At 42.0% G+C, this 25,607-nt stretch overlaps 1 protein-coding gene across 2 annotated transcripts in view; it reads left to right on the plus strand.

The window, feature by feature from the left end:
• The first annotated feature begins 476 nt into the window (after positions 1–476).
• Positions 477–25,607, plus strand: part of kdr (kinase insert domain receptor) — a 66,984-nt gene continuing 41,853 nt past the window's right edge. Inside the window, exons 1-28 of one of the 2 annotated variants that reach the window (XM_023953886.1) lie at positions 477–765; positions 1,553–1,646; positions 1,721–1,917; positions 2,004–2,125; positions 3,151–3,319; positions 3,485–3,624; positions 5,344–5,515; positions 6,779–6,893; positions 7,006–7,175; positions 7,254–7,404; positions 8,541–8,658; positions 8,781–8,892; positions 8,972–9,316; positions 9,391–9,537; positions 9,612–9,737; positions 12,932–13,038; positions 13,401–13,533; positions 17,045–17,149; positions 18,177–18,290; positions 18,412–18,500; positions 18,575–18,722; positions 18,798–18,889; positions 18,980–19,102; positions 19,184–19,295; positions 19,368–19,467; positions 19,540–19,645; positions 20,702–20,829; positions 20,920–21,004. In XM_023953886.1, coding sequence (XP_023809654.1) covers positions 702–765; positions 1,553–1,646; positions 1,721–1,917; positions 2,004–2,125; positions 3,151–3,319; positions 3,485–3,624; positions 5,344–5,515; positions 6,779–6,893; positions 7,006–7,175; positions 7,254–7,404; positions 8,541–8,658; positions 8,781–8,892; positions 8,972–9,316; positions 9,391–9,537; positions 9,612–9,737; positions 12,932–13,038; positions 13,401–13,533; positions 17,045–17,149; positions 18,177–18,290; positions 18,412–18,500; positions 18,575–18,722; positions 18,798–18,889; positions 18,980–19,102; positions 19,184–19,295; positions 19,368–19,467; positions 19,540–19,645; positions 20,702–20,829; positions 20,920–21,004 — 3,684 coding nt within the window. In that variant the 5' untranslated portion in view covers positions 477–701. The remainder of the gene's footprint in view (positions 766–1,552; positions 1,647–1,720; positions 1,918–2,003; positions 2,126–3,150; positions 3,320–3,484; positions 3,625–5,343; positions 5,516–6,778; positions 6,894–7,005; positions 7,176–7,253; positions 7,405–8,540; positions 8,659–8,780; positions 8,893–8,971; positions 9,317–9,390; positions 9,538–9,611; positions 9,738–12,931; positions 13,039–13,400; positions 13,534–17,044; positions 17,150–18,176; positions 18,291–18,411; positions 18,501–18,574; positions 18,723–18,797; positions 18,890–18,979; positions 19,103–19,183; positions 19,296–19,367; positions 19,468–19,539; positions 19,646–20,701; positions 20,830–20,919; positions 21,005–25,607) is intronic. The other variant, XM_023953887.1, reaches the window with a different exon arrangement.

A 25,607-nucleotide genomic window follows, 5' to 3' on the forward strand; every position in this document is an offset into this window, starting at 1 on the left:
TTTTTTTTCAATACATTTATGAGAGATTTATTGTTTGTGTGATTGCACAATTTATTTAATTAAATAATTATTTATTTAATTATGAACAGTTTAGGACTCCATAATTTTATTATGCACTGACCACGTGTTCTTATTCTTTAGTCTAAAATTTGTATCATCCATGTGTAAATGTCAATTTGTGAGTTTTTTTGGTTGCTGAAGTGAATATTGATAAATAAAACAAACAAAACCAGAACTATTACATTTTGCAGTTATGGCTTGTGACAAAAACAACAGGATATATTGCAGCTACCTTTTAACTGTCCAAAAGGGTAAAGCCTAAACAAAAATGCATTTGAAATGTAGTTCCTAGAGGAGGGAACGGAAATCTTTTTCTAGGTACTTTTTCTTAGTTCCGAGGTAAATGGATCTTTCCAACAGCAGGTTGTCTCTGACGCTCCTCCCTCGCTGCCCGCCCGCGCCTGTCTGCATCCTCTGCAGCATGCGGACACGCACATGTGCGCCTCTCTCGCAGCCGATTGTCTGAGCCTGTGGCTGTCCAGGATTTACAAACTTCGCCTAGAGTTAAAAAAAAAAAAAGAAAAAAAACCCAACAGCAACAGGACCTTTTTTTTTTTGTTCTTTCAGGGTTATCATCCCTTAACTCTCTGTGGATCATTTTCTGAACTTTTGATGAGGACTTTGGTGTCGCCTCTTGTCCGATGATGGCGCGGGCAGTTTCAGTTTACTCACTTATAATAACGCTGGACATCATTTATATTGCAGGTAAGAAAAAAATAAGAAAACGAATGATTGTTTTCTTTTGAAAGACCAGATTATGTTTTGTTGTAGATTTTCTCTCATTTTCATGTAGTGGTTTTGTTCATCTGCATCCAGCTTTTGTAACTTTTGAAAGAAAAGGTGCACAACTCCTTCCTTGTTTATTTATTTACTGCATTTGTAGCTATTTCTGTCTTTTTTAGTTGATTTCTTCTCTTGCTTTTTGTTTTTTTTATTGTGAAATGTTTGACATGTTAGTTATTTTAATTCAATTCATTTCAAGTAACTCAGATTTGAACAAAAATAACAGTTTGGCCTATTGGTTGTATCATTATTCATGAATAGAGCAAGCACAGAGTTTGAAATTGTGATGTTTGGGGTCATTTTAGACAAACAGTCCCTGGCCTCATTGGTAATTTCACCCAGGTCTTTTTTTTCTCCATACAATGCATGTTTTAAGGCCTCACAGGGAGGAGGTGGCGGGCAGCCTGTATCCTCAGAAACAGGAACTCCACCTAGGCCACACTGTGCTGAACTATTGAGCCTGACCCAACCCATCTCCCCCCATTTCCTGTTTTGACACAACTTTGCCATTTTTTGCAGGAATGGAAAAGTGACCCTATCCAAATCCAGTTCCAAAACAATCTCATTTTGAGATGTTTTCCTTTTGAAATCTGTTTCTCTTTCAAAACATATTTAATCCCAAGATCATTTGGAAAGGATTTTCTAAGCGTCATGAAGCATGGTTATGTGGGATACTCCCATCCCTGCTGACTGTGACTTGTTCTTGCAGCCATCGACCTGCGGTTCATGTCTGATCCACCAACTCTTAACATAAATGGCACACATCGGATGAACAAATCAGACAACCTGGAACTGATTTGCAGGTATGAGTGGATACATCCCGCTGCCGTTCTTTTCTTCAGCCTCCAGAACATCCAACTCCGAACTTTCTTTGCAGAGGTCGGCAGTATGTGAGGTGGTTGACCCCCCCAACAAGCACTCACTTCTCCATCAGGGACTGCAGCGGGTCAGGATTTTTCTGCTCAGCGCTGACCATTACCAATGCAACTGTCAATGAAACAGGAGAGTACCACTGCTCGTACCCAGACCTGAAGGCTGAAGATGGCAAGAAAGCAGTTTACGTCTTTGTCCACGGTAAAACTCCTATAGTTGCCTTCACCATGACGGCACTCCCACTCCCTCAGTGAACGTAAATGTCTGACGCTTGGGTTTTATTTCAGATCACAGGGTGCCGTTTGTTCCATCTGAGAAGGAATACGAGGTGGTATTCATCCGTGAAGGGGAGCGGGTAGTCATACCATGCAGAGGCTCACTAGAAAACCTTAATGTTACTCTAAACATTGTAAGGAAAAGCTATTTGTCTTTTCTCATTGTGAAATTACATTGTTCACTAGGATAGAGACATTTCTGTGGATCCTAGGCTGCAGAACAACCTAGAATGTTCCAATTCATGAAGGTTTTGTTGTGTCCACAGACACAGAGGAGAGATTCAGCCTTATAAAACACTTACTAGAGGGTCTGTGTAAAGCCATGACAACTAGTTCTGAAATTTAACCAGTGAAACATTTTGTAAGAAAGTCAAAGTTTTATCAGAGAAATTTTCAATTAAAATTAAACTCTGATCATCTTTTCATCTATTTTCAAAGTGCTCCCTTGGCCTGAATTTAGGATTTTGCCGTTTTTAGTCATAATCAGAAAACCTTTGTCATTTTGTAGGACAACAAAAATGTCAAACAATATTGAAGCTATCCAGCCATACAATTTGGAGTCCGATTCCAGCTCAGATGAGGAAAACAGACGTTCGTGGATCCGTTTGTCTGCAAATGGATGCATCAGAATGGAGCAGAGCAGCGAGCTTGTGGCCTGCCAGCTGTAGCACCTACTGTACATCACTGCTACAGGCATTTTTAAATGACAAATTTTGGTCTGCATCTGATTCAAAATTTAAATATTAGAAATGTAATTTTAAGTTTAATTTTCTTTATATATGTCATCCCTCATCAGAAAAAAGCTACAAGAACATGTGAAAAACACCAAAAACCTGATTTTCAATGGACCGGGTCTTAAAAGTCCAAATTCCTCTAGTGATTCCTTAAGTTCAGGAATTAATTAGAATTTTTATTTTTGTCTTTTTCCAACAATGTCCCAGTGTTTGTTCAGGAGGCCTTCTGCTTGCTTACATACTGTACATAGTGTCTAACAGACATTGGGGCAGTAATAGCTGCTGTTAGCAGCTTTTTGTTAACATTTACAGGACAACAAGAGGTCTGTCACGCTACTTTACTCTGTAAAAACCCATACATGCCTGATCATATTTTCCTTTTCTTTTCTTTTTTGTCAAAACCTATATATTCCTGTATCTGTCAGAAGTATCCGACCAAAGAGCTTCATCCTGATGGCAAAGACTTGGTGTGGGATGCCAAGATGGGCTTCATTGTGCCCACTCATCTTATCAGCTATGCTGGTGTGGTGTCCTGCCAGACCCGGATTGGAAATGAGACTTTCAAGTCTCCTCTGTACATTGTGGCTGTCGTGGGTGAGACTAAATCTTAAATCAGAGCTGAGCTGAATTTTCTATTGAGTGAACAAACCCAGAAAAATGTTTTTTTTCTGAAAGTGCTGTGTGTAAAAGTGGATTGCATCTGAAGTCTCAGGAGAACAATAGGCTGTCTGCCGACTGCCTTCCCTCCCTTTTCCGCAGGATACAAGATTCATGACCTCACCCTGACCCCTGTGCAGCAGAGGCTGGCTGTAGGGGAGCAGCTGGAGCTCATCTGCACTGCCAACACCGAGCTCAACGTAGGCATTGAATTCAACTGGACCCACTCGGGAGGGGCCCTGGTGAGTCTCACGCCTCACCCTCCCCTAATCCTCCACCCCCCACACCAGACACATTTTTGGTGAAAACGCTTCAGTGACGTTCATACCAGAACTCCGGGTTCTCACTTCCTTGTCTTTTTTAAAATATTTGTGACATTTTGCTTCCAAGCATCTGTCAGTTTATTGTGTGCCTCTAGGTCAAGGGTCCAACCTGAACCTCTCAAAGAGCCACTTCCATCAGTTTCCCACAGAAATGAAGGCACAGGGAGCCGCAACACTAGGGGTGTTAGAAAAAAATCGGCGATATATCGTGATAGTTCATTTGGCAATGCTTGTATTGATTAAAATACTATCAGGATATTCATTCAATTATTCATTTAATTATTTATGAGCGTTATGTTTCTTTGAACTGTTGTCCATTTTCCACAATCTTGAATAGACTTTTCTGTCTGTCAAACACCCAGAGTTAAGATGAGTGAGATGATGGAAACAAATTCACTTTGATGCAGACTCCATTCTATTTATTTATTTCTTTAAATCCAGTAAACCCAATAAATTATATTAATTTTATGGATGACAACTATTTTTTATTAGGAAGCAGCTGTTGCGGATCTGGAATCATCAGCAGTGAGTCTGAGCCCCGCCTCCGCCTCTCTACCTGTTCACATCCTCTGCAGCTCCAAGTTGTTTTCCCCCGCATGCAGCTCATGTAGTGTGTAGCTTTCCACAGAGTCCGTTGTTAGACCGTGGAACAAGTGAACAAAACAATGAAGCTCAGAGACGTGAGTCTTTCTGCCCTTTTTCAGCAGTTTTCACACTACTTCTCCCATGATGCATTGGCTTAAAGGGACAGTGTCCCAGCGCACAATGAGTTGTCCTTGTGAAACGTCTTGAAACCACAGCAAACAAACAAACAGTTTCTAAATTTTTCTAATTTAACCTTTATTTCATCTCTTAGAAAAAAAACAGCCACAACTTCCTGCTTTTTCTGCCACATTTATCACAAAAATCCACGTGAGATTGCGGGGGGGGGGGGGGGGGGCGGCTGTCGATCAATACAGACCATGAATTCCTGCTTTTTTTTTTTTTTTTGGATCGTGGTGTGCTGCGGGATTTTTGTCAAGGTTAAAGTGTGCCGTGGCTCAAAAAAGGTTGAAAAACACTGATCTACACAGACAGCGCAACATGGTCAAAGGTCAAGAGGCAGCTGAGATGTTTTAAATGCAAACATGGAGAGATGTTCCACATCAAAAAATATACAGTGTTACCTTGTTTATCACAGGGTTAGGTTCTAAAAATAACCAGCGATAGGTGAACTACAGATGTTTTAAGGATGTAAAAATCTTCACTACATACTTTATCCATGTTTCTTAGACAGAAATGAACACTTTTACAGTTTTCTCTTTTGTTTAAATTCTCAATGTTCAAACCTTCATGGAAAAAATGTCCAGTTTTATAGAATGAAAACAAATTACTGATCACAATGAATATTTATGTAAATACGGAAAGCTGAACTATTTCAGCTGTCCTTATGGCACGGAGGAGATTGATCGACAAGGTCAACAGGATGCAGAACACAGTGCACTGTTAAATAAACAAAGCATGCAAAGTTGCACTGAAAAAACATCTCAAAAATAGTGAGACCACAAAAAGTAAACCACATATAGTGAGGGAACACTGTACATTAGTTCAAGAAATTCACATTTAAACAAAGTTATTTCTTGTGTCCTGCTAACTCAGAACTCCGGGAAACTCCACACGATTCCCCACAAGAAGAAGCTGTGGAACTCTCTGGAGCTTTCCAATACTCTTATTGTGGAGAACGTGACAACGGAACACTCTGGAGAATTCATCTGCACGGCATCCAGCGGGCAGATGGATGAAAGTGCCTCTGCATACGTCAAAGTCTACGGTAGGTGCACTGGACAATTAAAATGGATTAACAAAAATGCTTTTCCATTCACACAATGTAACTGCATCAATTGACTCAGAAATAAATGAAATGATCAAGAAAATGGTTTTGACATTTCATTTTCAAAAAGTTCTCTAGTAAATGTGTACCAAAATTCAACTAGAAATATCTAAGTTGATAATTAAAATTGGATTAACAGAAATGCTTTTTCTTTTTCACAATGTAACTGGATCAATCGACTCAAAAATAAAATGAAAAATCAATCCTCCAAAATGTTTCTCTACTTGAACAGCTCCCAGTCTTTGACGTGATTAAAGCGATAATGCAAAGAGGGGATTGCACTCCCCCGGAGTGCACACCGTAACAAAACCCCCTTCCCTGCCCACAAACACGAAGCTATGAGTCCGGCTGCACTGATCAGAGTCATACTTCGCTCGCCTGGAGCAGCCGGCCGGCCGGCCGGCCGTCCTGTTTGCGCTACAAAGCCTTCCCTGGAGCAGCACACCGAGTGAACACTGACATCATTGCCCTGCCTCCCTCATGGAACAGCTGATTGGAAAGGATTTATGCAACAGTTTTTGCATGGTGGATGTGAAAATGAAAATGCAATCCCCTCTTTGCATTAATGCTTTAATTATGTCACAGAATGGGGGTGTTAAAGTGGAAAAGCATTTTGGAGGATTGATTTTTTATTTTACTTTTGAATCAATTGATGCAGTTACATTGTGAAAAGGAAAAAGCATTTTTTTAATCCATTTTAATCATCTACTTAGATACAGTATTTCTAATTGAATTTTGGTACACATTTACTAGAGAACTTTTTGAAAATGAAATGTCAAAAAACATTTTCTTTGTCATTTTAATAAAGTGACAGACTGAGCGGTGAAGAAGAAGAAAAAAACTGTTTAGCAGATTTATTTTTCATCTAATTTTTGAGTCAATTACGTAGCTTTATTGTGCAAATGAAAAAACATTCAGGTATTAACTTCTATTTTGAATGATGAGACAGAAATGCTTCCATAGAGCAGGGGTGACCTGGTCTATAATACAGCTCATGCTGGGGCACCTGACGGTTTTCCTTACTACACACAAAAGCTTGGACATAGTTTAGTGTCAATAACAAAGCATCTCATCTTGGCTGGATGAATTTATCAGTTGCTGAAGTCTTATTTGCACAGTTTTTCCTTCCATGAACTTCCATAAGATCAACATTTTCAAACAATTCAAATAAATATGAATAATTATGTTGTTATTTTCCTGCAGAAAAGCCTTTCATTGAAATGAAGGAACCCTGGCCAAAGGTCTGGGAAGTAACGGTGGGAGCTCAAGCAAGTTACCCTGTCAGGTACTCTGCGTACCCTGAACCCAGCTTTAAATGGTATGTTCATGTAGCAGTGGCAGTTTGTCATCAGTTGTGTGTCATAAACAGTTCTTTTATTACACATGAAAAAGCTGCACATTGCACATTTTTGTACCATTATTCTGTTTAGGTTAAAAGATGGCCTAGTACTTAAGGAGAGTTACAGAATCAAACAGAAGAGCGACGCTCTGGTCTTCCGTGGCGGAGTCATGGAGGCAGATGAAGGAAACTACACATTGATCCTAAGCAATAAGGTCACAAAAGAGGAGCAGAGATCCTCTTTCCAGCTGCTGGTCAATTGTATGAAAGATGACTTCTCTTCTGTTTTGTTCCTGAGCTTCTGAAAATGTCATAGTGATGATTTCTTTTTTCCTTCAGTGCCTCCTCGTATTATTGAGAAAGAAGTTCCAGTGGACATGTATTCATATGGTGGGAGCCCTGATCTGACATGTACCGCCCGTGGATTTCCCATTCCTGAGAGCATTCAGTGGCAGTGGATGCCTAAGGAAGACTGCAGGGAAACCTTTGTGTAAGTCGTTTTTGTGTGTGTGTGTGAAAACCAGTAAACACTGGATTTCTTCCTTTTTTGTTTCTGTGCCGTGATCACATGCCTCGTCATCATTTATTGTCATGAGGTTGGCAAAAACAATAGAGGTTGTTGACAAAAACAAGAAAAAAGACAATGAGGGGCACTCTGACCCTGATGGAGATCAGCGGATGTGATTCGGTCTCTTCAAAATGTTCGATTTTAGAAGACATCAGACTTTCTTGCACAAATCTTTGTTCTGTCTGGGCCAGTTGTTTGAGATCGGAGCTCCAAAGTCTGCAGCCTGCACATTTCTGCAGTGACACAACTGCCTGCTCAGTGACTCCTGCAAGGGTTGAATGGGTGTTGATAGAGAGGAGGTTTGTTCTTTCGTGCGTAAGTGGCCACTTTGACCAGAGAAGACCATGCAGCAGCTTCCTTATCTTCTGCCTGCACATCCCAGAGTTTCCTTCGTCCTGATCCACATTTCCTGTTGTTCCTGTAGCTCTTTCAAAATGAAAAAAAAAGAAAATAAAACGCCCTAGTGTACAATTTCGAAATAGAATGACTTGGTTTCAAGAAATACACTTTAAATATAGTGAACTTTCTCTTATCGGCAAAAATGATCGAAAAAAATGAGGGAAAAATTCCCATCATATTTAAAAACAAGACGACATCCCAATAAAATGTTTGCACACTGCAAAAACTGAATTGTAATAAATTAAAAAGACCATTGTTCTAATGTCTTCTTTTCTGTCTTGCGTAAAAATAATCTCATCACGAGTGTTTTTCAATAGCAAAATAATTTTATTGACTAGACCTTTTTTTTTTTTAATTACAATTCTTGGTAAGATCATTTTTCTTACCCCACTTAACTGGCAGATTTTTTTTAATGCTTATTCAAATAATTTTTTTTTCATATTTTAAGATTATATTACTTACTTCTAGAGGGGTTGTTTTTGTAGTTACCAGGTGTTATATTAAATTTACTAAGTTTATTTTTATAGCAGTTACGAAAAAATAAGTGGCAAGATTAAGAGTTGGTTAATGAACTAAGCTGAGGCTAGCCCAGTTTTTTGGAATGAATCATGAAAATGGTATTCCAGCTTGGTTTTCCGTGTCCGTTTTTATTGCATCAGGCCCGGAGTGATAAAGCCTGAGGTGGTGGATAAGTGCAAAAACTGGAGAGATATCAGCAACAGCAGTGGGTACAACCATATAGAGAGGACTACAACTGACATCGATCCTCACGCAAAGGTAAACCACTGACTGATAACCGCAGGTTACAATCACTTCTCTACCAATCATCATTTTAGGTGTGTGTTGGGCATTTTTATCTTTTAAAGAATGTTAACAAATACATTTGATTCACTTTTTAGAAAATTGTAAGCACTTTAAGGATCCGGAACGCAGACACCCACTCACTCTACAGATGCATGGCTTCTAATAAAGTTGGGAAGGACAATCGGATAATCATTTTCCGTGTGACAAGTAAGCATTATGCTCCTTCATCCCTTCTTGTTGCATACATGTGCTTTATAACACATTTTTTTCATTTGCTTTCTGATAGGCAACCTTGAAGTGAGTATGTATCCATCTGATAAGCCCTTGGAGGAGGACAATGTGGCTCTGAGGTGCAAGGCGGACAAACTGATCTACACCAACCTCACCTGGTTCCTTGCGGCTAATGTGTCCAAGTCAGAGCGGGATGCGCCGATTCAGCCGTGTCACTCCATGACCCTTCAGCCGGTCCCCGTGTCACAAGCTGTGCTGCCCACACAGCAGGGAACCAACATCACCTTGGAGCTAATGCTGCCCAATGCATCCTTTCAGGATGAGGGCCTCTATGCCTGCCAGGTGGTGAACATAAAGACTGGGGTGAAAACGTGCCTTCTGCTGCGTCTGTCTCTAAGAGGTTCCTGCTTTACACATCTTTTGCAAACATGCAGAGTCTTGAGGGGTCTAACATCAGTTTTTCTATGACTTCAGATCTCATGGCTGCAAGAATTCGCAATAATTTTACTGACCAGAAAGTAAATGTTAGTGCCACCATTACTCTCCACTGTGATGCCTTTGGGATACCCAACCCAACAGTGGTGTGGACCAAAAACAATAACACGGTGGTGGAGGGGTCTGGTGGGTTTTGCTCTCATCTAGTTCTTCTTTTGTGATTTTATATGTCTCCCTAATAAATTCCCTGTTGCCCTCAGGTGTGATATTGAACCAGAACAACCTGACAATCCAGCGTGTGAAACAGCAGGACAGCGGTCTGTACACCTGCACTGCCTGCAACAGCAGAGGCTGCGACACCTCCCAGGCTGTCTTGACTGTTGAAGGTCAGTGTAACCTTAAACTCTTACATATGCATCTCATTTCCTGCTTTTGCACATCACAGTATTGAAGCAAATGCTTTAAATTACCATTTTCCTAAATTACCACTCTTCCCATCATGTAAACCTTTCCCTTCATTCTTGCTTATGCTTTTATCAGACTTGCCACCTGACAGCTCCGTCCTCTCCAGCTTGCTTACAGATAGCAGAAGATAGATTCTGCATAACTAAGAATAAAAATTTGATGGAGGTTAAGATTGAGAAATTGGAGGTTTAACTGTAACTTTGAAATCAGGACTACACTTAGACTGCAGACAAACCTGGATCAGATCAGAATCAGAAGTACTTTATTGATCCCACACGTGGGAAATGTGTGCGTTACTGTAGCAAGTAAACATAAGAGAAAAAAGAACAAGATAAAAACAATAATATAAAAAAGAAAAATGTAGCATGAATGTAAACAAACAAGACCATTTACAAACAGGTAACAATGTGCAAAAAAAGAGCAGATATATGAAGAATTAAACATCTCTGGATAAGCATTTAGTGAAGGACATAATGTCTCAGGGTAGCCTCAAACAAGGTTATGACATGGTTGTCTTTCTTTGTGACCTCAGGCTTTCAGATACTACTACAAGCTTGTGGTTTTTCTTTGTGGTCACATTTTTGTTGTCTTTTTGTGAAAGCTCTCTTTGTGGTTTTGCTGTCCACTATCTCTAGCATGCATGTCATTGAACAAAAGCTCGGCACTGAGGCACAACTAATCCTCTGGCACCTGGGCTTGTGCCCAGTTGGACAGTTCTGTGATTCATCTGAGGACGTCGCAAATGTGTTTCATAGCTGAGAATGAATGACAACCTAAAAGCTCATGGAAACAAATTCAAGATGAAAGTCTGACAATAGAGGTCCTTCAAATCACATGACACGATTAAAATGTTTGATATCAAAGAGACAGAATAGAAATAGCTTTTTGTACCCATGGAAGTTGGACCAAATAATGCACGTCCTCCTGGGATTTTTGAAATTCAAACAATGAAGAGACTGTGGGACAAAGAGAGAGGCCAGCCCTTCCCCAACGCCACTTGTACCCTCTCTCTGTGCTTCTCAGTCCCGAGCAGAAGGACACAACCCAAAACAAACAACTGCTGTGACTGGAAGCAGCGCTTACGTGACCCTGTCCGCGTCTGCACTGTGGTCCAGTCACAGGAAGTAAGACTCCTAAGAAAGAAAGCAGCACAAAAGAAACTTCCTATGCATAACATTCGTGTCACAAACTTACAAGTACAGTACTTTCTGACAGACCCACTCCAATGAAAATGTTATGTTTGGTGTTTTTAACATGTTTTTGTACCATTTTTCTGATGGTGGACATATATAAAGAAAATTAGGATTAAAATTGCATTTCTGACATTTCTTTAATAAAATCGTGGTGAATCAGGTAGACAAAAAGCAGACAAAAAAACACTGTTGACTGTTGAAAAAATCTTGTAGCTGTGACATAGAAACTAAAATCATCAGGCCACAGTCTCCCTGCTCTTTTCCATTCTGATGCATTCACTTGCAGACAAATAGATCTGTGTATGTCTTTGTTTTCCTCGTCTGTGCTGGTATATGCTCAGATCTTCTTCTCCACAGACATTTCCACTTTGTTCATAGCTGGTCCTCCCAGGCCAGCTAAGAGACTTGGTCCCTCCAGCACATCCTGGGTCTTCACTAGAACCTCCCGGTGTGACATGCCAAGCTTGAAGTAGCTTATTCTATTCCAGCTGTTCTCACTTATCTGTGAGTTGCCCAGTGTAGAGTCTAACATGCAGTGGAAACAGGTTCAACTGCAATTATAAGCAAGCTCCTGCTCTGGTTTTACTGACCTTAGTAGAGGGCCCCAAACCCCACATTGCCATATCAATCCCCTCAATTAAAGACAGGATATAACGCTTTTTCCCAAATCCACAATGCCTGTGTGGTCTGGATGGGCAAACTCTCATGAACTCTCAAGCGTTGTCTAGAGCTGATTGCTGTTCATTTGTTCCTGGATGAAAATTGCCCTGTCCCTCAAAAATCAGAGGTTCGAACATGGACTCCTCTCCCATTCCCTAGAGTACACTTCCCAGGGATGCTAGAGAGTGTAATTTCCCGTAATTTGGGGTCCGGTTCTCTTTCTAGAAAAGAGGGACAACCACTAGTCTGCTTGTCCATAGGCATTGCCCTCGACTGCCATGCAATGTCGCAAAGGCATGTCACCTAGGACAGCTCAACAGCTTTAAGAGATTTAAGATTCTCAAGGCGGACTTCATTGACCTCCTAGGAGCTTTTTGACTTCCTTTGGGATTTCAGTTTTGGTGGTCTACGAGCGAATAAATACGTTCTACAAAGGAAAGTAAGGAACTCCTTAATGTGGTCCAGGGAGGGGGCTGTCAGGTTTCCTGCCTTAAATCTTCTCCTGCTTTCAAGCCCAGTCAATGTCACGCCCCCAAGAGTCATCCTCTCGACATTCTCAGAGGAAGAAGTGTTGGTAAGATTAAGGAGATCCCCAAAGTATTTCTTCCACTTAACTGTATTTTTAGAGGTCAGCACCTTACTATGTACACTGTAGAATGAACTGGGAGAGAACCTCTTCTCTTTGTTCCAGCCAGTCCTCTAGTTGCTGGTATTAACCAACCATCCATCCATCCATCCATCCATCCATCCATCCATCCATCCATCATTCAATACATCCAACTATTCCTTCAACCATCTATCTTCTATTCTCGCAGAATAGAAGCAGGGTCAGGGGGTTGCTGGATTTGATCCGAGTTACCCAGGCAAAGTCTGGGTTCAACCTGGACGTGTCCCCAGCCCAGTACAGAGCAAATGTGGAACAACACAGCCTTCTGTAAATTAAAATGAAGAGAATTGTTCTATTTCTGCACCTAGAGAAACACTTATAACTTTGTCTGAGTTCATTATTTTGGCAAGAAAAAGCTTCTGGCCATTTGTTCTGACTAGATAAACTGTCAGGTTTCTCACTCTCCAGATTCCTACAGTCCCTTCCTTTTAACCTCAACCAAAGTGCACTCATGCACAAACCAAACCAAAAGACAAACCTGATGAAAGGTTTTCCAAAATATATGTCACTTCTGTTATGAATTTCTGTTCCTCAAACATGTTATATGGTTATCTTGGGATTCTTTGTCAAATGTTTTTGTTTATGTGCCCTGCAGGTGCTGAAGAGAAGACTAATGTGGAGCTGATTGTTCCTATCGGGTCGGTGGTCATAGCCATGTTTTTCTGGTTGCTGATCGTCTTTGTTATCCGTGGCAGAAAGAAGGTAAGAAGTTCCTCATTTGTATCATTGTCATTCTTCTATAGCCACGCTCTTTTTTCCTTGAATTTTCCCTGAAGTAATCAAAATATGAAACAGAAGAATGCAAACATGGCGCTCCTACTCTGAGGGTGTGGGGTGTATGATTGATTAGAAGTGACTGTTCTGGCTCTCAGCGAGAGCTCTCCTTTGTGTTCAGAAACAGCATGTCCACTTTCAGCTCACATAAGTCACGTAGGCCCCACACTCTGACTGGGCCCCTTTTATGAGTTTTACTAGAAATCTTCAGGACGATTTGTTGTGAGTTCCCTTAATTAACCCTGGCTTTAATTAACTGCCTGTTTTTTAACTCTTCATCCTTGCTTCAGTCAAACGTGGATCTGAAAACTGGCTATCTGTCCATGATCCTGGACTCAGAAGACATGCCAATGGATGAACAGTGTGAAAGACTCACCTATGACGCTAACAAATGGGAGTTTCCTCGGGACAGACTTAAACTTGGTGAGACTCTGCTGTAACCCAGTCTCCTGAATTTCTGTTGCAGCTGAACACTTCCTTATGGAGATGGTGGGTTCAAGAGGCAGTTAGATACAGTTTTAAGTGTGACACAAAAAGGATGTAGACATAATGTGTTCACTTGTTTAAAAAAACAAGCCAGACTCAAAGGTGATCAAAACTTTCCTTATTTTTTAACCTGATGACTTATAATCATAGTCGTTATGGCTGATTGTCTGATTTGATGTTTTTAAATTAAATTAAATTAAAATCCCACAATAGGATAAAACATTCATAAAAACTAATCAGATTGGCACATTCTCTTCCGACCTCTGTCCTAATCGTTACACCGAATACCAGCTCAAACAAGCTTCTCCAGCACATTATTCATTACAACAAAGCCAAAACAAATGTGTGTTCGTGCAGAAGACATGCTGAAATAAAATAATATTAATCCCTTCATATGTCAACATGAAATCCAGGAATCCACTTTATTTAGCCTCCCTTGAACGGAGAAAAACACTGAAAAATATTTTTATACAGCTGGAAATAAAGTCAGGCATAAAAGAGTTAAATCTAAATTTCCTGAATAATGAAACTCATAGAAAACAGTAGGCAAGATATTTTTTAATATTTAAACTGCTGACTTCCAGTTAAATAAATGTATCGGTACAAAAGCTACACGATTTTTAGTACAAATAATATTTTAACCATTTTTTCTTAAATAATAAAACACTTTTTTTGAATCAAATTAATTTTGCCCCTGAAAAATATTTATAGTAATATAGGTAAGGTTTAAAATGTAATTTAAATGTTCCGCTTACCATCCTTCCTGGAGGTGATTCACTATGCAATAATTAATTCTTTATAAAGTTTAATTTTATATGTATTCAGTTTAAAAACATTTTCATCTCAAGGGGAAAGTAAGTTGTACATATAAGATTTTACAAGTGATTAAAAAGTCTTGACATTGTTCATTTTTAAAAAGGACTTACTGTAAGTGTTTAATAAGTAATAAGTTATGTCTTTTAAAAGAAGGCCTTTGGAGGTTTTCTGAGATCTAGCTGCAAGAAGTGTGCATAATAAAACAAACTGTGTGGTAAATGTTTTCAGAGGTTATAGGTAAATTAAACTAATGCATCATCCATTACTGTGCTGAGCTGCTGAACCTTTATTTTCTAAAATCAAACTCAGAAAACAGATATAATAGGTAATTTGTAAAAACTCTTTGCCTAAATATGTCATTGACGAAAATCGGACCTACTTTATCTGATTGGGGTCTTTTTTTATTTTCTTTAAAAACTTATGATAGTTGAGCTCTAAATGCAGTTTTCTTTAAATTCCTAATCTAAACTACAATAGAACATGATGACTGCTGAAGCAAAAGTTTGATCCTGAAAATAACACTGGCACCAGAGCCGGCCCTGGTCTTCTGGGGGCCCTAAGCGAAATTTAATTTTTGGGCCCTCCAACTGATCAGCAGCATCAAAAAAACGCAACTGTTGTTATAATATAAATGAGATATCTCTATTAATACATTTGTGAATTATTGTTCCTGCCGAAGAATGAATACAGTATATTGCCTGCATGTTGTATACGCATGTTAGTGGTGCCAAACAAATTTTAAATGCAAAGAAATAAATATGAATGACAAATGTATATATATACAGATATATTTTTTTAAAGTAACATTAGGCACTCAACAAATGACATTCACAAAACTCCAACTTATTAAAAACAGCAACTTAACAGCAAATCAAATATCAATATAACAATCCAAAATAAAGAACACAACAAGCTCAATGAGGGGGATTTTGAGGGGGATTTTGGAAAGTCAAAGTATTTCTCAGTCTGAGAATGATCTCTTTGCACCAAATCCATTCTTTCTGGATCAGAGAGTGTGGTTGGTCATTCAGCTGGACCAATTGGATTTGAGGTTGGTGGAATTTTGGATCCAGTCGGCTCATCTTCCATTCACGCCTCTCTTGGAGCCTCTGGAACATAAGATACATAACTTCACTAAAAGCAAACAGTGAAAAGTAAGACAGTCAAATGTTTTCCCTTTCAACAGTAGATGTGGTGACAGGAGTTTCTTCTCCAGCTAAAAAACAAGAAATATTATTATACAATAATCACTGATAAAGCTAATAAAATAACTATAGCAGAATACTACTAATAGTTTAGTGGCTCATTTAAAATCTGTGTGCAGGTTTTTCACAATTTCATGATCTTTTTATATATTTATAAGAGATTTATTGTTTGATTGTATATTTGCATGAGGTCATATTCATTAATTTAATTATGAACAGTTTGGGGCTCCATACTCTTCAACTGCTGTTTATGCAGACACTGTTTTTTAAATGATTTTACAGGCTATTAAAATAACCTGAGATTGCATCTTCAGTGATGTCAGGAACATCTTGGGATGTGGATACTTTTTGAGAGCAGAAGAAATTGTTGGCTGAGAAGGAACTGAGCAAAACATCATTATGTAAAACCAAAACCAAAATACAATAAGAAATAAATGTACCCATTTATAAATAATAAATGTGAACAATAATTTGAGTATAAATGGAAATATAAGCATTTATACACGTCTTTATCTATTATTTTGTACGTTCATGATTTTAAAATTAGTAAATTTATTTTGTTTGTCATTAATAATTTAGAACATTTATTTCCTATTTGTATTTGGCAGTTTTGATTCTCCATATTTCATGCTAATGCAAGATTTTAAGAAATATTCAATGTTGAAAAAGTCAGAATACCTGACCTGCTATAATAAACAGCAGTTTTTATACTGACATAAACCAGAAGATGCAGAACGCACTAAATATGTGTAGCAAAACAATGAAACTGTGACGGAGGGAGCAAGGGGAGAAAACCCAGGAGCAGAAAGAAACGACACAAGTCCAGTACTCACTCGAAAGGCTTTAATGCCAGCAGCTCAAACCACAACTGACCTGAAGCACAAAAAGCAGATGCTCCGACACAGAACACAAAACAGCCACAGTCTAAATAGAGAACACATGATTACAAACGCTGAACACCTGTGACAACAGAGCTTAGGAAGGGGAGGACCTACAGGGAAGATAAGAGGTGAAACCCAAGGCGGGCCTTTCCATGACAGAAACAATACGTTAACGTGAGTTAAACATTTTTCAGCCATCATACCATCATCATTATTTACTTTTCTCTGCTCTCAGCTGTTTTAGAAGGTCATGTCCGACCTCATCTTAGAAACTTGGGTATCAGAATTATTTTCGAGTTTTCCATTGGAAATTACGAGGAACGGGGTCGTTTATGTGCAATCTTCACCTCGGATCGATTAGTATTGTACGTAAATTGCGCAGCTGCGCAGAAATACTGGATAATGTAAAAAATAAGGCCCCAACATCCTCCAAACTTATCTTGTGACGGGGGCCCTACGTAATTCGCGTATAGGGAGGGCCGGCCATGACTGGCACTAACAGAGACTTGGAGTTGTGTTTTTAAGACAAATGTTTTGCTTTTACAGGGGAACCACTGGGCCGTGGTGCATTCGGGCAGGTGGTAGAGGCAGCAGCCTTTGGCATTGAGAAAGTTACCACCTGCACCACTGTTGCAGTTAAGATGCTGAAAGGTGAGCGTGAAATCTTCTTTGTCTTAAGACCATGTCACACAGCCACATTTTGTGCATTTTCCACGGATACAATTTCAGTCTTTGTTTTTGCTGTGGTGCAGCGGTAGAACGGTCTCATCGGAACATTGCAGATTCGATTCCCACCTTGCCCGCTCAAGTTTCCTTGGGCAAGACACTGAACCCCACCTTGCCTCTGGTGAAAGGTTGGTGCCAGTGTTTGGCATCAATGTGTGAATGGGACTGTGACTGTAAAGCGCTTTGGGCTTTCTCAGAAGGTAGAAAAGGGCTATAGAAGTATACGCCATGTATGTATGTATTTGTACCATACGCAATATATAAGTGTTTCTTGTCTATGTGCTCAGATGTCTGTCGAGGGTTTTGGTACACGTGTCTTTATGTGAATTTGGTTTCAAGCTGTTCAAAATTTTCAGTTAAGAATTCTCAACTGAAAAATTCAGTTGAGAATTTCGCAGTTTATGCACATTTAACGTAGTTTATATTCAAGTATTACGTAAATGTTATGCAATTCCACATGATTTTTGTGAGATGCATATGCAAATTTGTGGATTTCCACGACCGTTCCACGTATGTCTACCTGACTTTTCATGCATGTACCACCAATTCATAACTTTTAAATTGCATAAACGGTACACATATCAGGTTAAAATTACGTAATTGACGCACAAATCACTAATGAGTTGCATAAAAAAAGCGCAATAATCAGTTCATGATCTATGTTGATTTATGTGTTCTATGAGTGGTTTATTTGTATCTCTTCCTTGGTTTTAACATGGTCCATTCCAAAAAAATAAAAGTGATTATGTTGTCCGAAAGGCTTTTAAAATCCAGGACACTACATTGTCCCACACTATAAAGTTTTTTAGTAGTTAGGGGTTAGGGTGGGAATTCTGACATAGCCAAAGTGTCATCCATGCAATTTGCACAAATTGTACGTAGTGGGTGTGTGACATGCCCTATAGTGCTTTAAAGTTTTTGACTCACACATTATCTCCTCCCTGTTTTACAGAGGGAGCCACCACAAGTGAATACCGCGCCTTGATGTCGGAGCTGAAAATCCTCATCCACATCGGTCACCACCTCAATGTTGTCAACCTGCTGGGAGCCTGCACCAAACCTGGCGGTGAGTCAGCAAACAGAGGAGTCCCCAAGACTCTCTGTGGAATACTTTGTTTAATTTTGGGGTTAAGGTTTTGCTTCCGTGCTATCTCGTCACTTTTTCAGTTGAATCCTCTTCTCTGCAGGGCCACTGATGGTTATTGTTGAGTACTGTAAATATGGAAATCTGTCTAGCTACCTGAAGTCAAAGCGAGGAGAGTACAGCCCCTACAAGGTAATTGATGTGCAGCTAAATTATCAGGGATATTAGCCTTCCCCCTAGCTGCCTTACTTCTGCTTTTATAACAGAGAAAGCGAGTGGAAAGTGTGAGGTGGGTGTCTGCAGAGGAGGATGTGACTGAAGGGGACTTGGGTTTAGGAAAGATCCCTCAACTGGACATCTGCACAGGAACAGCTGAAGACAAGCTTCCAGGCAACAACGTTAACGCTCATGAAGGTGCAGCGAGACCCCTGAATAAAGGATTTGGCCTACTTCCTCCATGGAGTTGTAATGCCCTTCTCATAATTCCAGAGAGCTCAGTTGATGACCATCTGACCATGGAAGACCTGATAAGCTACAGCTTCCAGGTTGCCAAAGGAATGGAGTTTCTTTCCTCACGCAAGGTGAAATGAAGCGTGTCTGAACTGTTGCATGTTTTCAAACCTAACAATGTTTTGATGCCGTCAGGGTAAATTCCTCTTATTGCTCTGCAGTGCATCCACAGGGATCTGGCAGCCAGAAACATCCTGCTCTCAAAGAACAATGTGGTCAAAATCTGTGACTTTGGTCTAGCGAGAGATGTTTATAAAGACCCTGACTATGTCCGCAAAGGAGACGTGAGTCCTCAAAATTGACATATGCACACTAAAAAAATAAAAGTCTGTAATGCAACAAAGTTGACATTTCTGCTGCAACAGGCTCGTCTCCCTCTAAAGTGGATGGCTCCTGAGACCATTTTTGACCGGGTGTACACAACACAGAGCGATGTCTGGTCCTATGGGGTACTTCTTTGGGAGATCTTTTCCTTGGGTAAGCCCAACAGTACTTACTTATTGCTGCATTCAATGTGTTCTTTCCTAAAACAGGTTATTTCTCTTGCAGGTGCTTCTCCATATCCAGGTGTTTGCATTGACGAGTCCTTCTGCAGGAGGCTTAAGGAAGGCACTAGGATGAGACCTCCAGAATATGCAACGTCTGAGATGTGAGTAAATTATTGGAGGTGGATTATCAGCTCACTCCTTCTGCCTTTGTGACCAGAACTGCTTTAATACAGATATCAGACCATGTTGGACTGTTGGCTGGATCGTCCAACAGATAGACCCACGTTTGCAGAACTGGTGGAACATCTGGGAAATCTTCTTCAGGCCAACGCTCAACAGGTCTGCTCCAGACAAACCTGTAGTAGACAATCTTGTCATCAAATTCTCAGATGGATCCATCACTACACAGTGCTACAGTGTGAATGTGTGGCTGGATCTCTCTGTCTTTGTTGGTCAACATGCTAGTGCTACAGGTGTCAGCTCACTATGAATTCCCCCCCCCCCCCCCCCCCCCCCCTTGCTGAACATTGGCAAGAACTTCTGGAAATAGTCATTAAAGGACCTGTAGTAAAGAAAAAAATGATTTATACCCTTACTCCAACACACCATGGTGTGCACACAAGTTATTATCCCACAAGAAAGTGTTCATTAGCATCTTTCTTCCATATTTTACTGTAGGGCTGCGCGATATGAGGAAAACTTGCGATATGCGATATTGGTGATTAATATCGCGATAACGATATAATTTGCGGTATATAAACAAATAGCCAAACAACCAAAAACATAATTTCCATTTCACTGCAACAGTATAAAAATTATACTCCAAATGACCCTTGTCGACATAGGAGGCAAACATCAAACATAAAAGGGCTCATCTGATTGATCAAAAACGTAAACGGGTCCTTCCGATTGGTTAAATGCATAAAGGGATTAATTTCATTTGTTCACCATTTCAGGCTGCCATGAGTTTGTTTTTGCACATTTGAGGTAACCATTTATTGCGATTTTTGCGGTCTTTTGCGGTATGCATATTGCACAGCTTGATGTCGCAATAACGATAAATTTGCGGTATATTGTGCAGGCCTATTTTACTGTAACGTTTTCTGAAAGACATTTTGTTGTTCTACCAATGCAGCATAGAAACAGTAACTGTGCCCTAAAACAGGGTGCAAAACTGACATCTAATCAAAAAACACACAAAAGACTTCTGTTTAAGTTGCCCAATTTTTGATACATTGATATGTGAGTGACAATGGGACTGTGCACAGAGACATACTACATTATATTACCGTACTATTGGCTGCTTTAATTCAACTGCACATCTGATATCTGGAGTGATCAGGGGTTTTGAATTATTCACTTGAGATATAGTCAATAAATGCTGCTGGTTTCCAGGATGGAAAGGACTACATCCCTCTAACAGCTGATGAAGTAAATCAATGCTCAGCACCCATAGATACCTACAGCAGGCCTCAAAGTAAGGAAATGCTGTCCTGCCACTATGACCACCCATCATCACTCGGGTCAGTTGGATTTTTTTGCTTTACACTGGTTCCTACAGCTGTTTCTTCTGAATGTCACAGCACTCAGTGATGATTTCTGACTGTGTGCAGACTGTCCCAGCAGAGTGAAAAGTCCAGTCAGCCTCTCAGTGTGAAGATGTTTGAGGATATCCCCTTGGTGCACAGCAGTAGAATGGTAAGACTCATCATGCTGATGCATTGTTTGTTCCCAAATGCTTTATTTTGGGAGAAAACATCAGTTAATAAAATGATATTTTAATTGAGAAGATCTGATTATGCTATGTTCACATTGGTCATGGGTTTAAAAAGACACAATTTTGAACGCACATTTAGCATGTGGTGTTTACACTGTACTGTCGCTACCCGATACTAGCGCATGCTGCTACAGTTAAAAGAGGCTTGGTACTAAATATCAAAGCAGTGCAAATCTGGTGAATCTTGCTGCAGGCATTTTTTTCCCCAACTCTATTCCGATACATGAAAGACTTGGTGTCATACTATTAATTTACGTATTAATTTCTCCTTCATGATTGCTTTTCAAGTGATAGTACTTCTGTGTTTTTTTTTTCAAAAAGACGCAACAGTTTTGAGTGCAGACGCCCAAAACGCTCATATACTTAAGATAGAATTTTTATTGGAAGCAGCTGCTTGAACAAGCATTGGTGAGGGCACTGTGAACGTAGCTTTAACCTTGAATGGCAGCTACTGGCATTTTTTTGGTGATAGGAATCAACAGTGGTTTCTGTTATTGGCTGACTGGTGGAAGACCTTTGTTTTAAATATTTTCATAGCTTTGATAAAATTCCTTCCAATTTATTTTATTGTTATATTAACTATGTCCTTATATGGCAGCATGCATTGGCGGTTCTACACTTACTTACTTCCCGGGGAGTAAACCTCCCCTGCACACCCTTGTTCGGCCCTTTAGGTTGCTGGCCGAACAAGATAAACATTTGTTGAATACGCTGAAATTTTTTAACTTTTAAACCTTTTAAACCTGTAACTCTTGTGCCATCCTAGGCACTTTTTTTCTTTATTGATTTGTTCACCTCACTGGTGTCCATGGATATCTTTCCACCTTTATCCACCATGGTAGGGAGGGTCATGGTAGGGAGAACACGTCAATGGTCATCTTGACCCCATAGGATAGCACAAGGGTTAAAACTAAACTTTTTGAACATAAATATGAATAAAAACAGACAGGAATATTAATCCAGAATAAATCAAGTTATACCTTTAATAACGTTTAATATTTTGCTCTCCATAATAATATATCCTGTCAAAATTTTACAAATATGAACATGCTACAGAAAAAAACAAAGTCCGGAAATATTAATAATAAGAAATAACAGAGTTTTAGAGCTTGAAGCTGTCTGGGGCTTAAACTCCTGGTAGGGTCTCCAATAGCACACAAAGAGCAGTTCAGAAGCCTCTGATGAACGTAATACCAAGGACCCGATTACGTCGCCCGGATTGGCATCACCGGGGCCCCACTCTGGAGCAAGGCCTGGGGTTGGGGTTTACCTGGGTGGATGAGAGGGTCATGTCCCTCCCCTTCCATGTGGGGGACAGGTTTCTGACTGTGGTTTCGGCTTACAGGTCGAACAGCAGTTTGGAGTGCCAGACCTTCTTGGTGTTACTCGAAGGGGTACTGGAAAGTGCCCCAACAGGGGACTCAGTCGTCCTCCTGGGGGACTTCAGTGCCCACGCGGGCACTAGTTGTTTGTAGTTGTTTCAGGGGAACTTCAGCCTTGTGTCTTGGACACTCAGGTAAAGAGAGGGGAAGAGCGGTCCATCGATCACTACCTGGTGGTGAGTTGGATTCGCTGGCGGGGAAGGAGGCTTGGAAGACCCAAACACACTTTGAGGGTCTGCTAGGAATGTCTGGCTTAGCCCTCCGTTAGGGAAGTCTTTAACTCCCACATCCGGGAGGACTTTAAACAGGTACTGATGGAGGTTGGGGACATTGAGTCAGAGTGGACCAAGTTTTCCACTTCCATTGTCTCTGCCGCTGCTCGGAGCTGTGGTCGCAAGGTCTCTGGTGCCTGTCTTAGTGGTAACCCCCGAACCCGGTGGTGGACACAGGAGGTAAAGGATGCCGTCAAGCTGAAGAATGAGTCCTTCCAGCCGCAGAGAGCTCGGAGTAGAACCGCTTCTCCTCCACATTGAAAGGAGCCAGTTGAGGTGGCTCGGGGATCTAGTCCGGATGCCTCCTGAACACCTCCCTGCAGAGGTGTTCTGGGCATGTCCCACTGGGCGGAGGCCCCAGGGAAGACCCAAGATACGCTGGAGAGACTACATCTCTCGGCTGGCCTGGGAACGGCCTCAGAGGATCTGGAGGAAGTGGCCGGCAAGGGAAGGCTGGGCATCTCTTCTTAAGGCCCGTACACACCGGAACGAATTTCACACGCGATATTCGCCGACGTTTAACGCCTCGTCACTAAACAAAGGGCACCAATGTGAGTGTGCACACCAACGCGAAAAAAGGCCACGCGTCAAAGCGTCACTTTTTTTTTTTTCAAAGGTATGTCTGAATAAACCCCTTTTGTAATTGAGGCCAAACTTCATTGATTTCAATCATGTCTGAAAATCTTTGGTGTTGTACCGAACGGAAAAGGAAAGAGGGGAAGAAGAGAGAGGGACGTTAGAGAGAGGGGGGGTAGGGGGTGATGATAGGAGGGGAAGGGGGGTAAGACCATGAAGCAGCATAAAGCAACAAGTTTACTGGTTGTTAATTATTATGGTAAGGTTCAAATGTAGTACAAAAAGGGCGGGGCCTGTCCACAGACACACTCAAATGTTATAAACACAACTGCTAGCTGCAAAAATGTCCACCTGTCGACATGTACACAAAACAGATAGTGTTCACACGCATACTTATGCCTTAAAACCAACTAGTGTGAAATATTTCAGTCATTCAGTCATGCAAACTGTTAGTGCAAAGGTGAGCTAACACCAGTGCTCAGGTGAGTGTTTATGTTCTTCTAAAATGGATGGTGGAATGTGAAAAGAAGGAGGGAGAGTGCCCAGCCATCCCCACCCCAAGACCCCCACCGCAGCAGCAACGGCAGCCGGAATCCCCCCAACGCCACACGGGAACCGGCAGGGGAACAACCGCCGCCCGGGCGACCAAGCCCGCCACCCAGGCCAGCGCCAGCAGGGCCGCCGCAAGGCCCCCAGAGCCAGAGGCCAGGGAGGCACGGAGGGAAAGAGAGCGCCGCCCCAGCCCAACCAGGAGAGCAGCCCCCCCGCCGCGCTGGGAGAACCCAACGCAGGGCCCTACCGGAGAAGGACGCCCACAGCCCCAAACGAGCACCCCACCACCACCCAGGAGTTCCGGGCATCCCCCCGCCCCAACCCCAGGTACGAGCCAGGACCCCCCAAGGGAGACCCGCCCCGCACTCCAGGCAGCCACCCGCCCGGCCCACGGTTGGTCCAGGGAGGAGCGAGGCAGGGGGCCCGCCGCCTCCGCCCAGGAGGGGGGAACCCCGGGGAAAAAAAGAGGGCCCACAAGGGGTGTTGTAAATATGGCCCGACCAGGCTCGGCCACAGTTGGAAATTTGGCGGGGCCCAGCACCCAGGAGCAAGGACCAGAACCCACCCCCCAGGGACCAGACACCCCCGGCTCAGATGTAATGTGAACCCCCCCACCGCGCGGAGAGAGCACCGCCGGGCCCAGGAAGCCGGCACCCCGGGGACACGGCCGCCGTTGCAAAGGGGCCCGTACCCCCCACCAGGGAAGAGGCAGGGGACAGATGGACCCAGGTCCCACCTTCCTTGCAACATGTGTGTGCGTGTATGTGTGTTTGAGAAGGTGTGTGTGTGCATGTGTGTGTTTATGTTGGGATGTATATATTAAGGGGGGAGGGGTGTGTGTACTAAGGGGGGTGCAGTTAAAATTGGCGGGTAGGGCACTAAGGGGACATCTCCTGATTACTCACAGTGACGTCCCCTCACCCTCCCGCCCCAGAGCCAGGGAAGGGCCGATCCCAGCCCCAGGTGTAGATGGGAAGCCCATCCAGCGCCGCTGCCCCCCCCCCCGAGCAGCGCCCCCCGCCAACCCCCCCCAGCACAGGCAAAGGGACCACCCCCCCAAGCCAAGCCAGACCGCCACCCCCCCCCCCCCCCCCACCACGCACCCCCACACCCAAGCCCAGAGGACCACGCAGCGCCCCAGCCCGCCCCACCCAGGCGCCGGACCCGACCCCCCGACCAACGGAGCCCCCACCACCCCCCGCCAGGCACCGGAGGCCCCGACCCCCACCCCGGCCCACGGCAGAAGGGCAAGGAGCAGCGACGACCAGGCCCCCCCCACCCCCTAAGTCATGGAGTTAGCTATGGGAGACCAGAGAGACCGAATTCTTTCAAAGTTACTTGAACTTTGGGCTGACATTTTTTCCAAGCTGATATGATCAATGATCATCAATGTTATGAAAATGATAGAGCCTAATCCTCCTTCTACATCGATGGCACTCATGTCACCAATCACACAACGTGACGGTGAAGCTGTGATTGAAACCTTAAGCCAGACTGATAGATCGGCACATACCTGCTGCCAGAGAGCCTGGACAGGCGTGCAGAACCATAGTGCATGCATGTAATTGTCGGGTAGATTACTGTCACAGTGCTGACAAATGTCTGAGTTACTGAGACCCATCTTGAACATCCTCTGTCCAGTGTAGTAAATTCTGTGAAGAGTTTTGAAATGGATTAGCTGCAGATTTGGACTTTTTGTCATTTTAAAGGTGTTTAGACAAAGTTCTGACCAAAAACTTTCA

This window comes from Oryzias latipes, chromosome 4 (assembly GCF_002234675.1).
Source record: "Oryzias latipes chromosome 4, ASM223467v1".
In the NCBI taxonomy this organism is placed as follows: Eukaryota; Metazoa; Chordata; class Actinopteri; order Beloniformes; family Adrianichthyidae; genus Oryzias; species Oryzias latipes.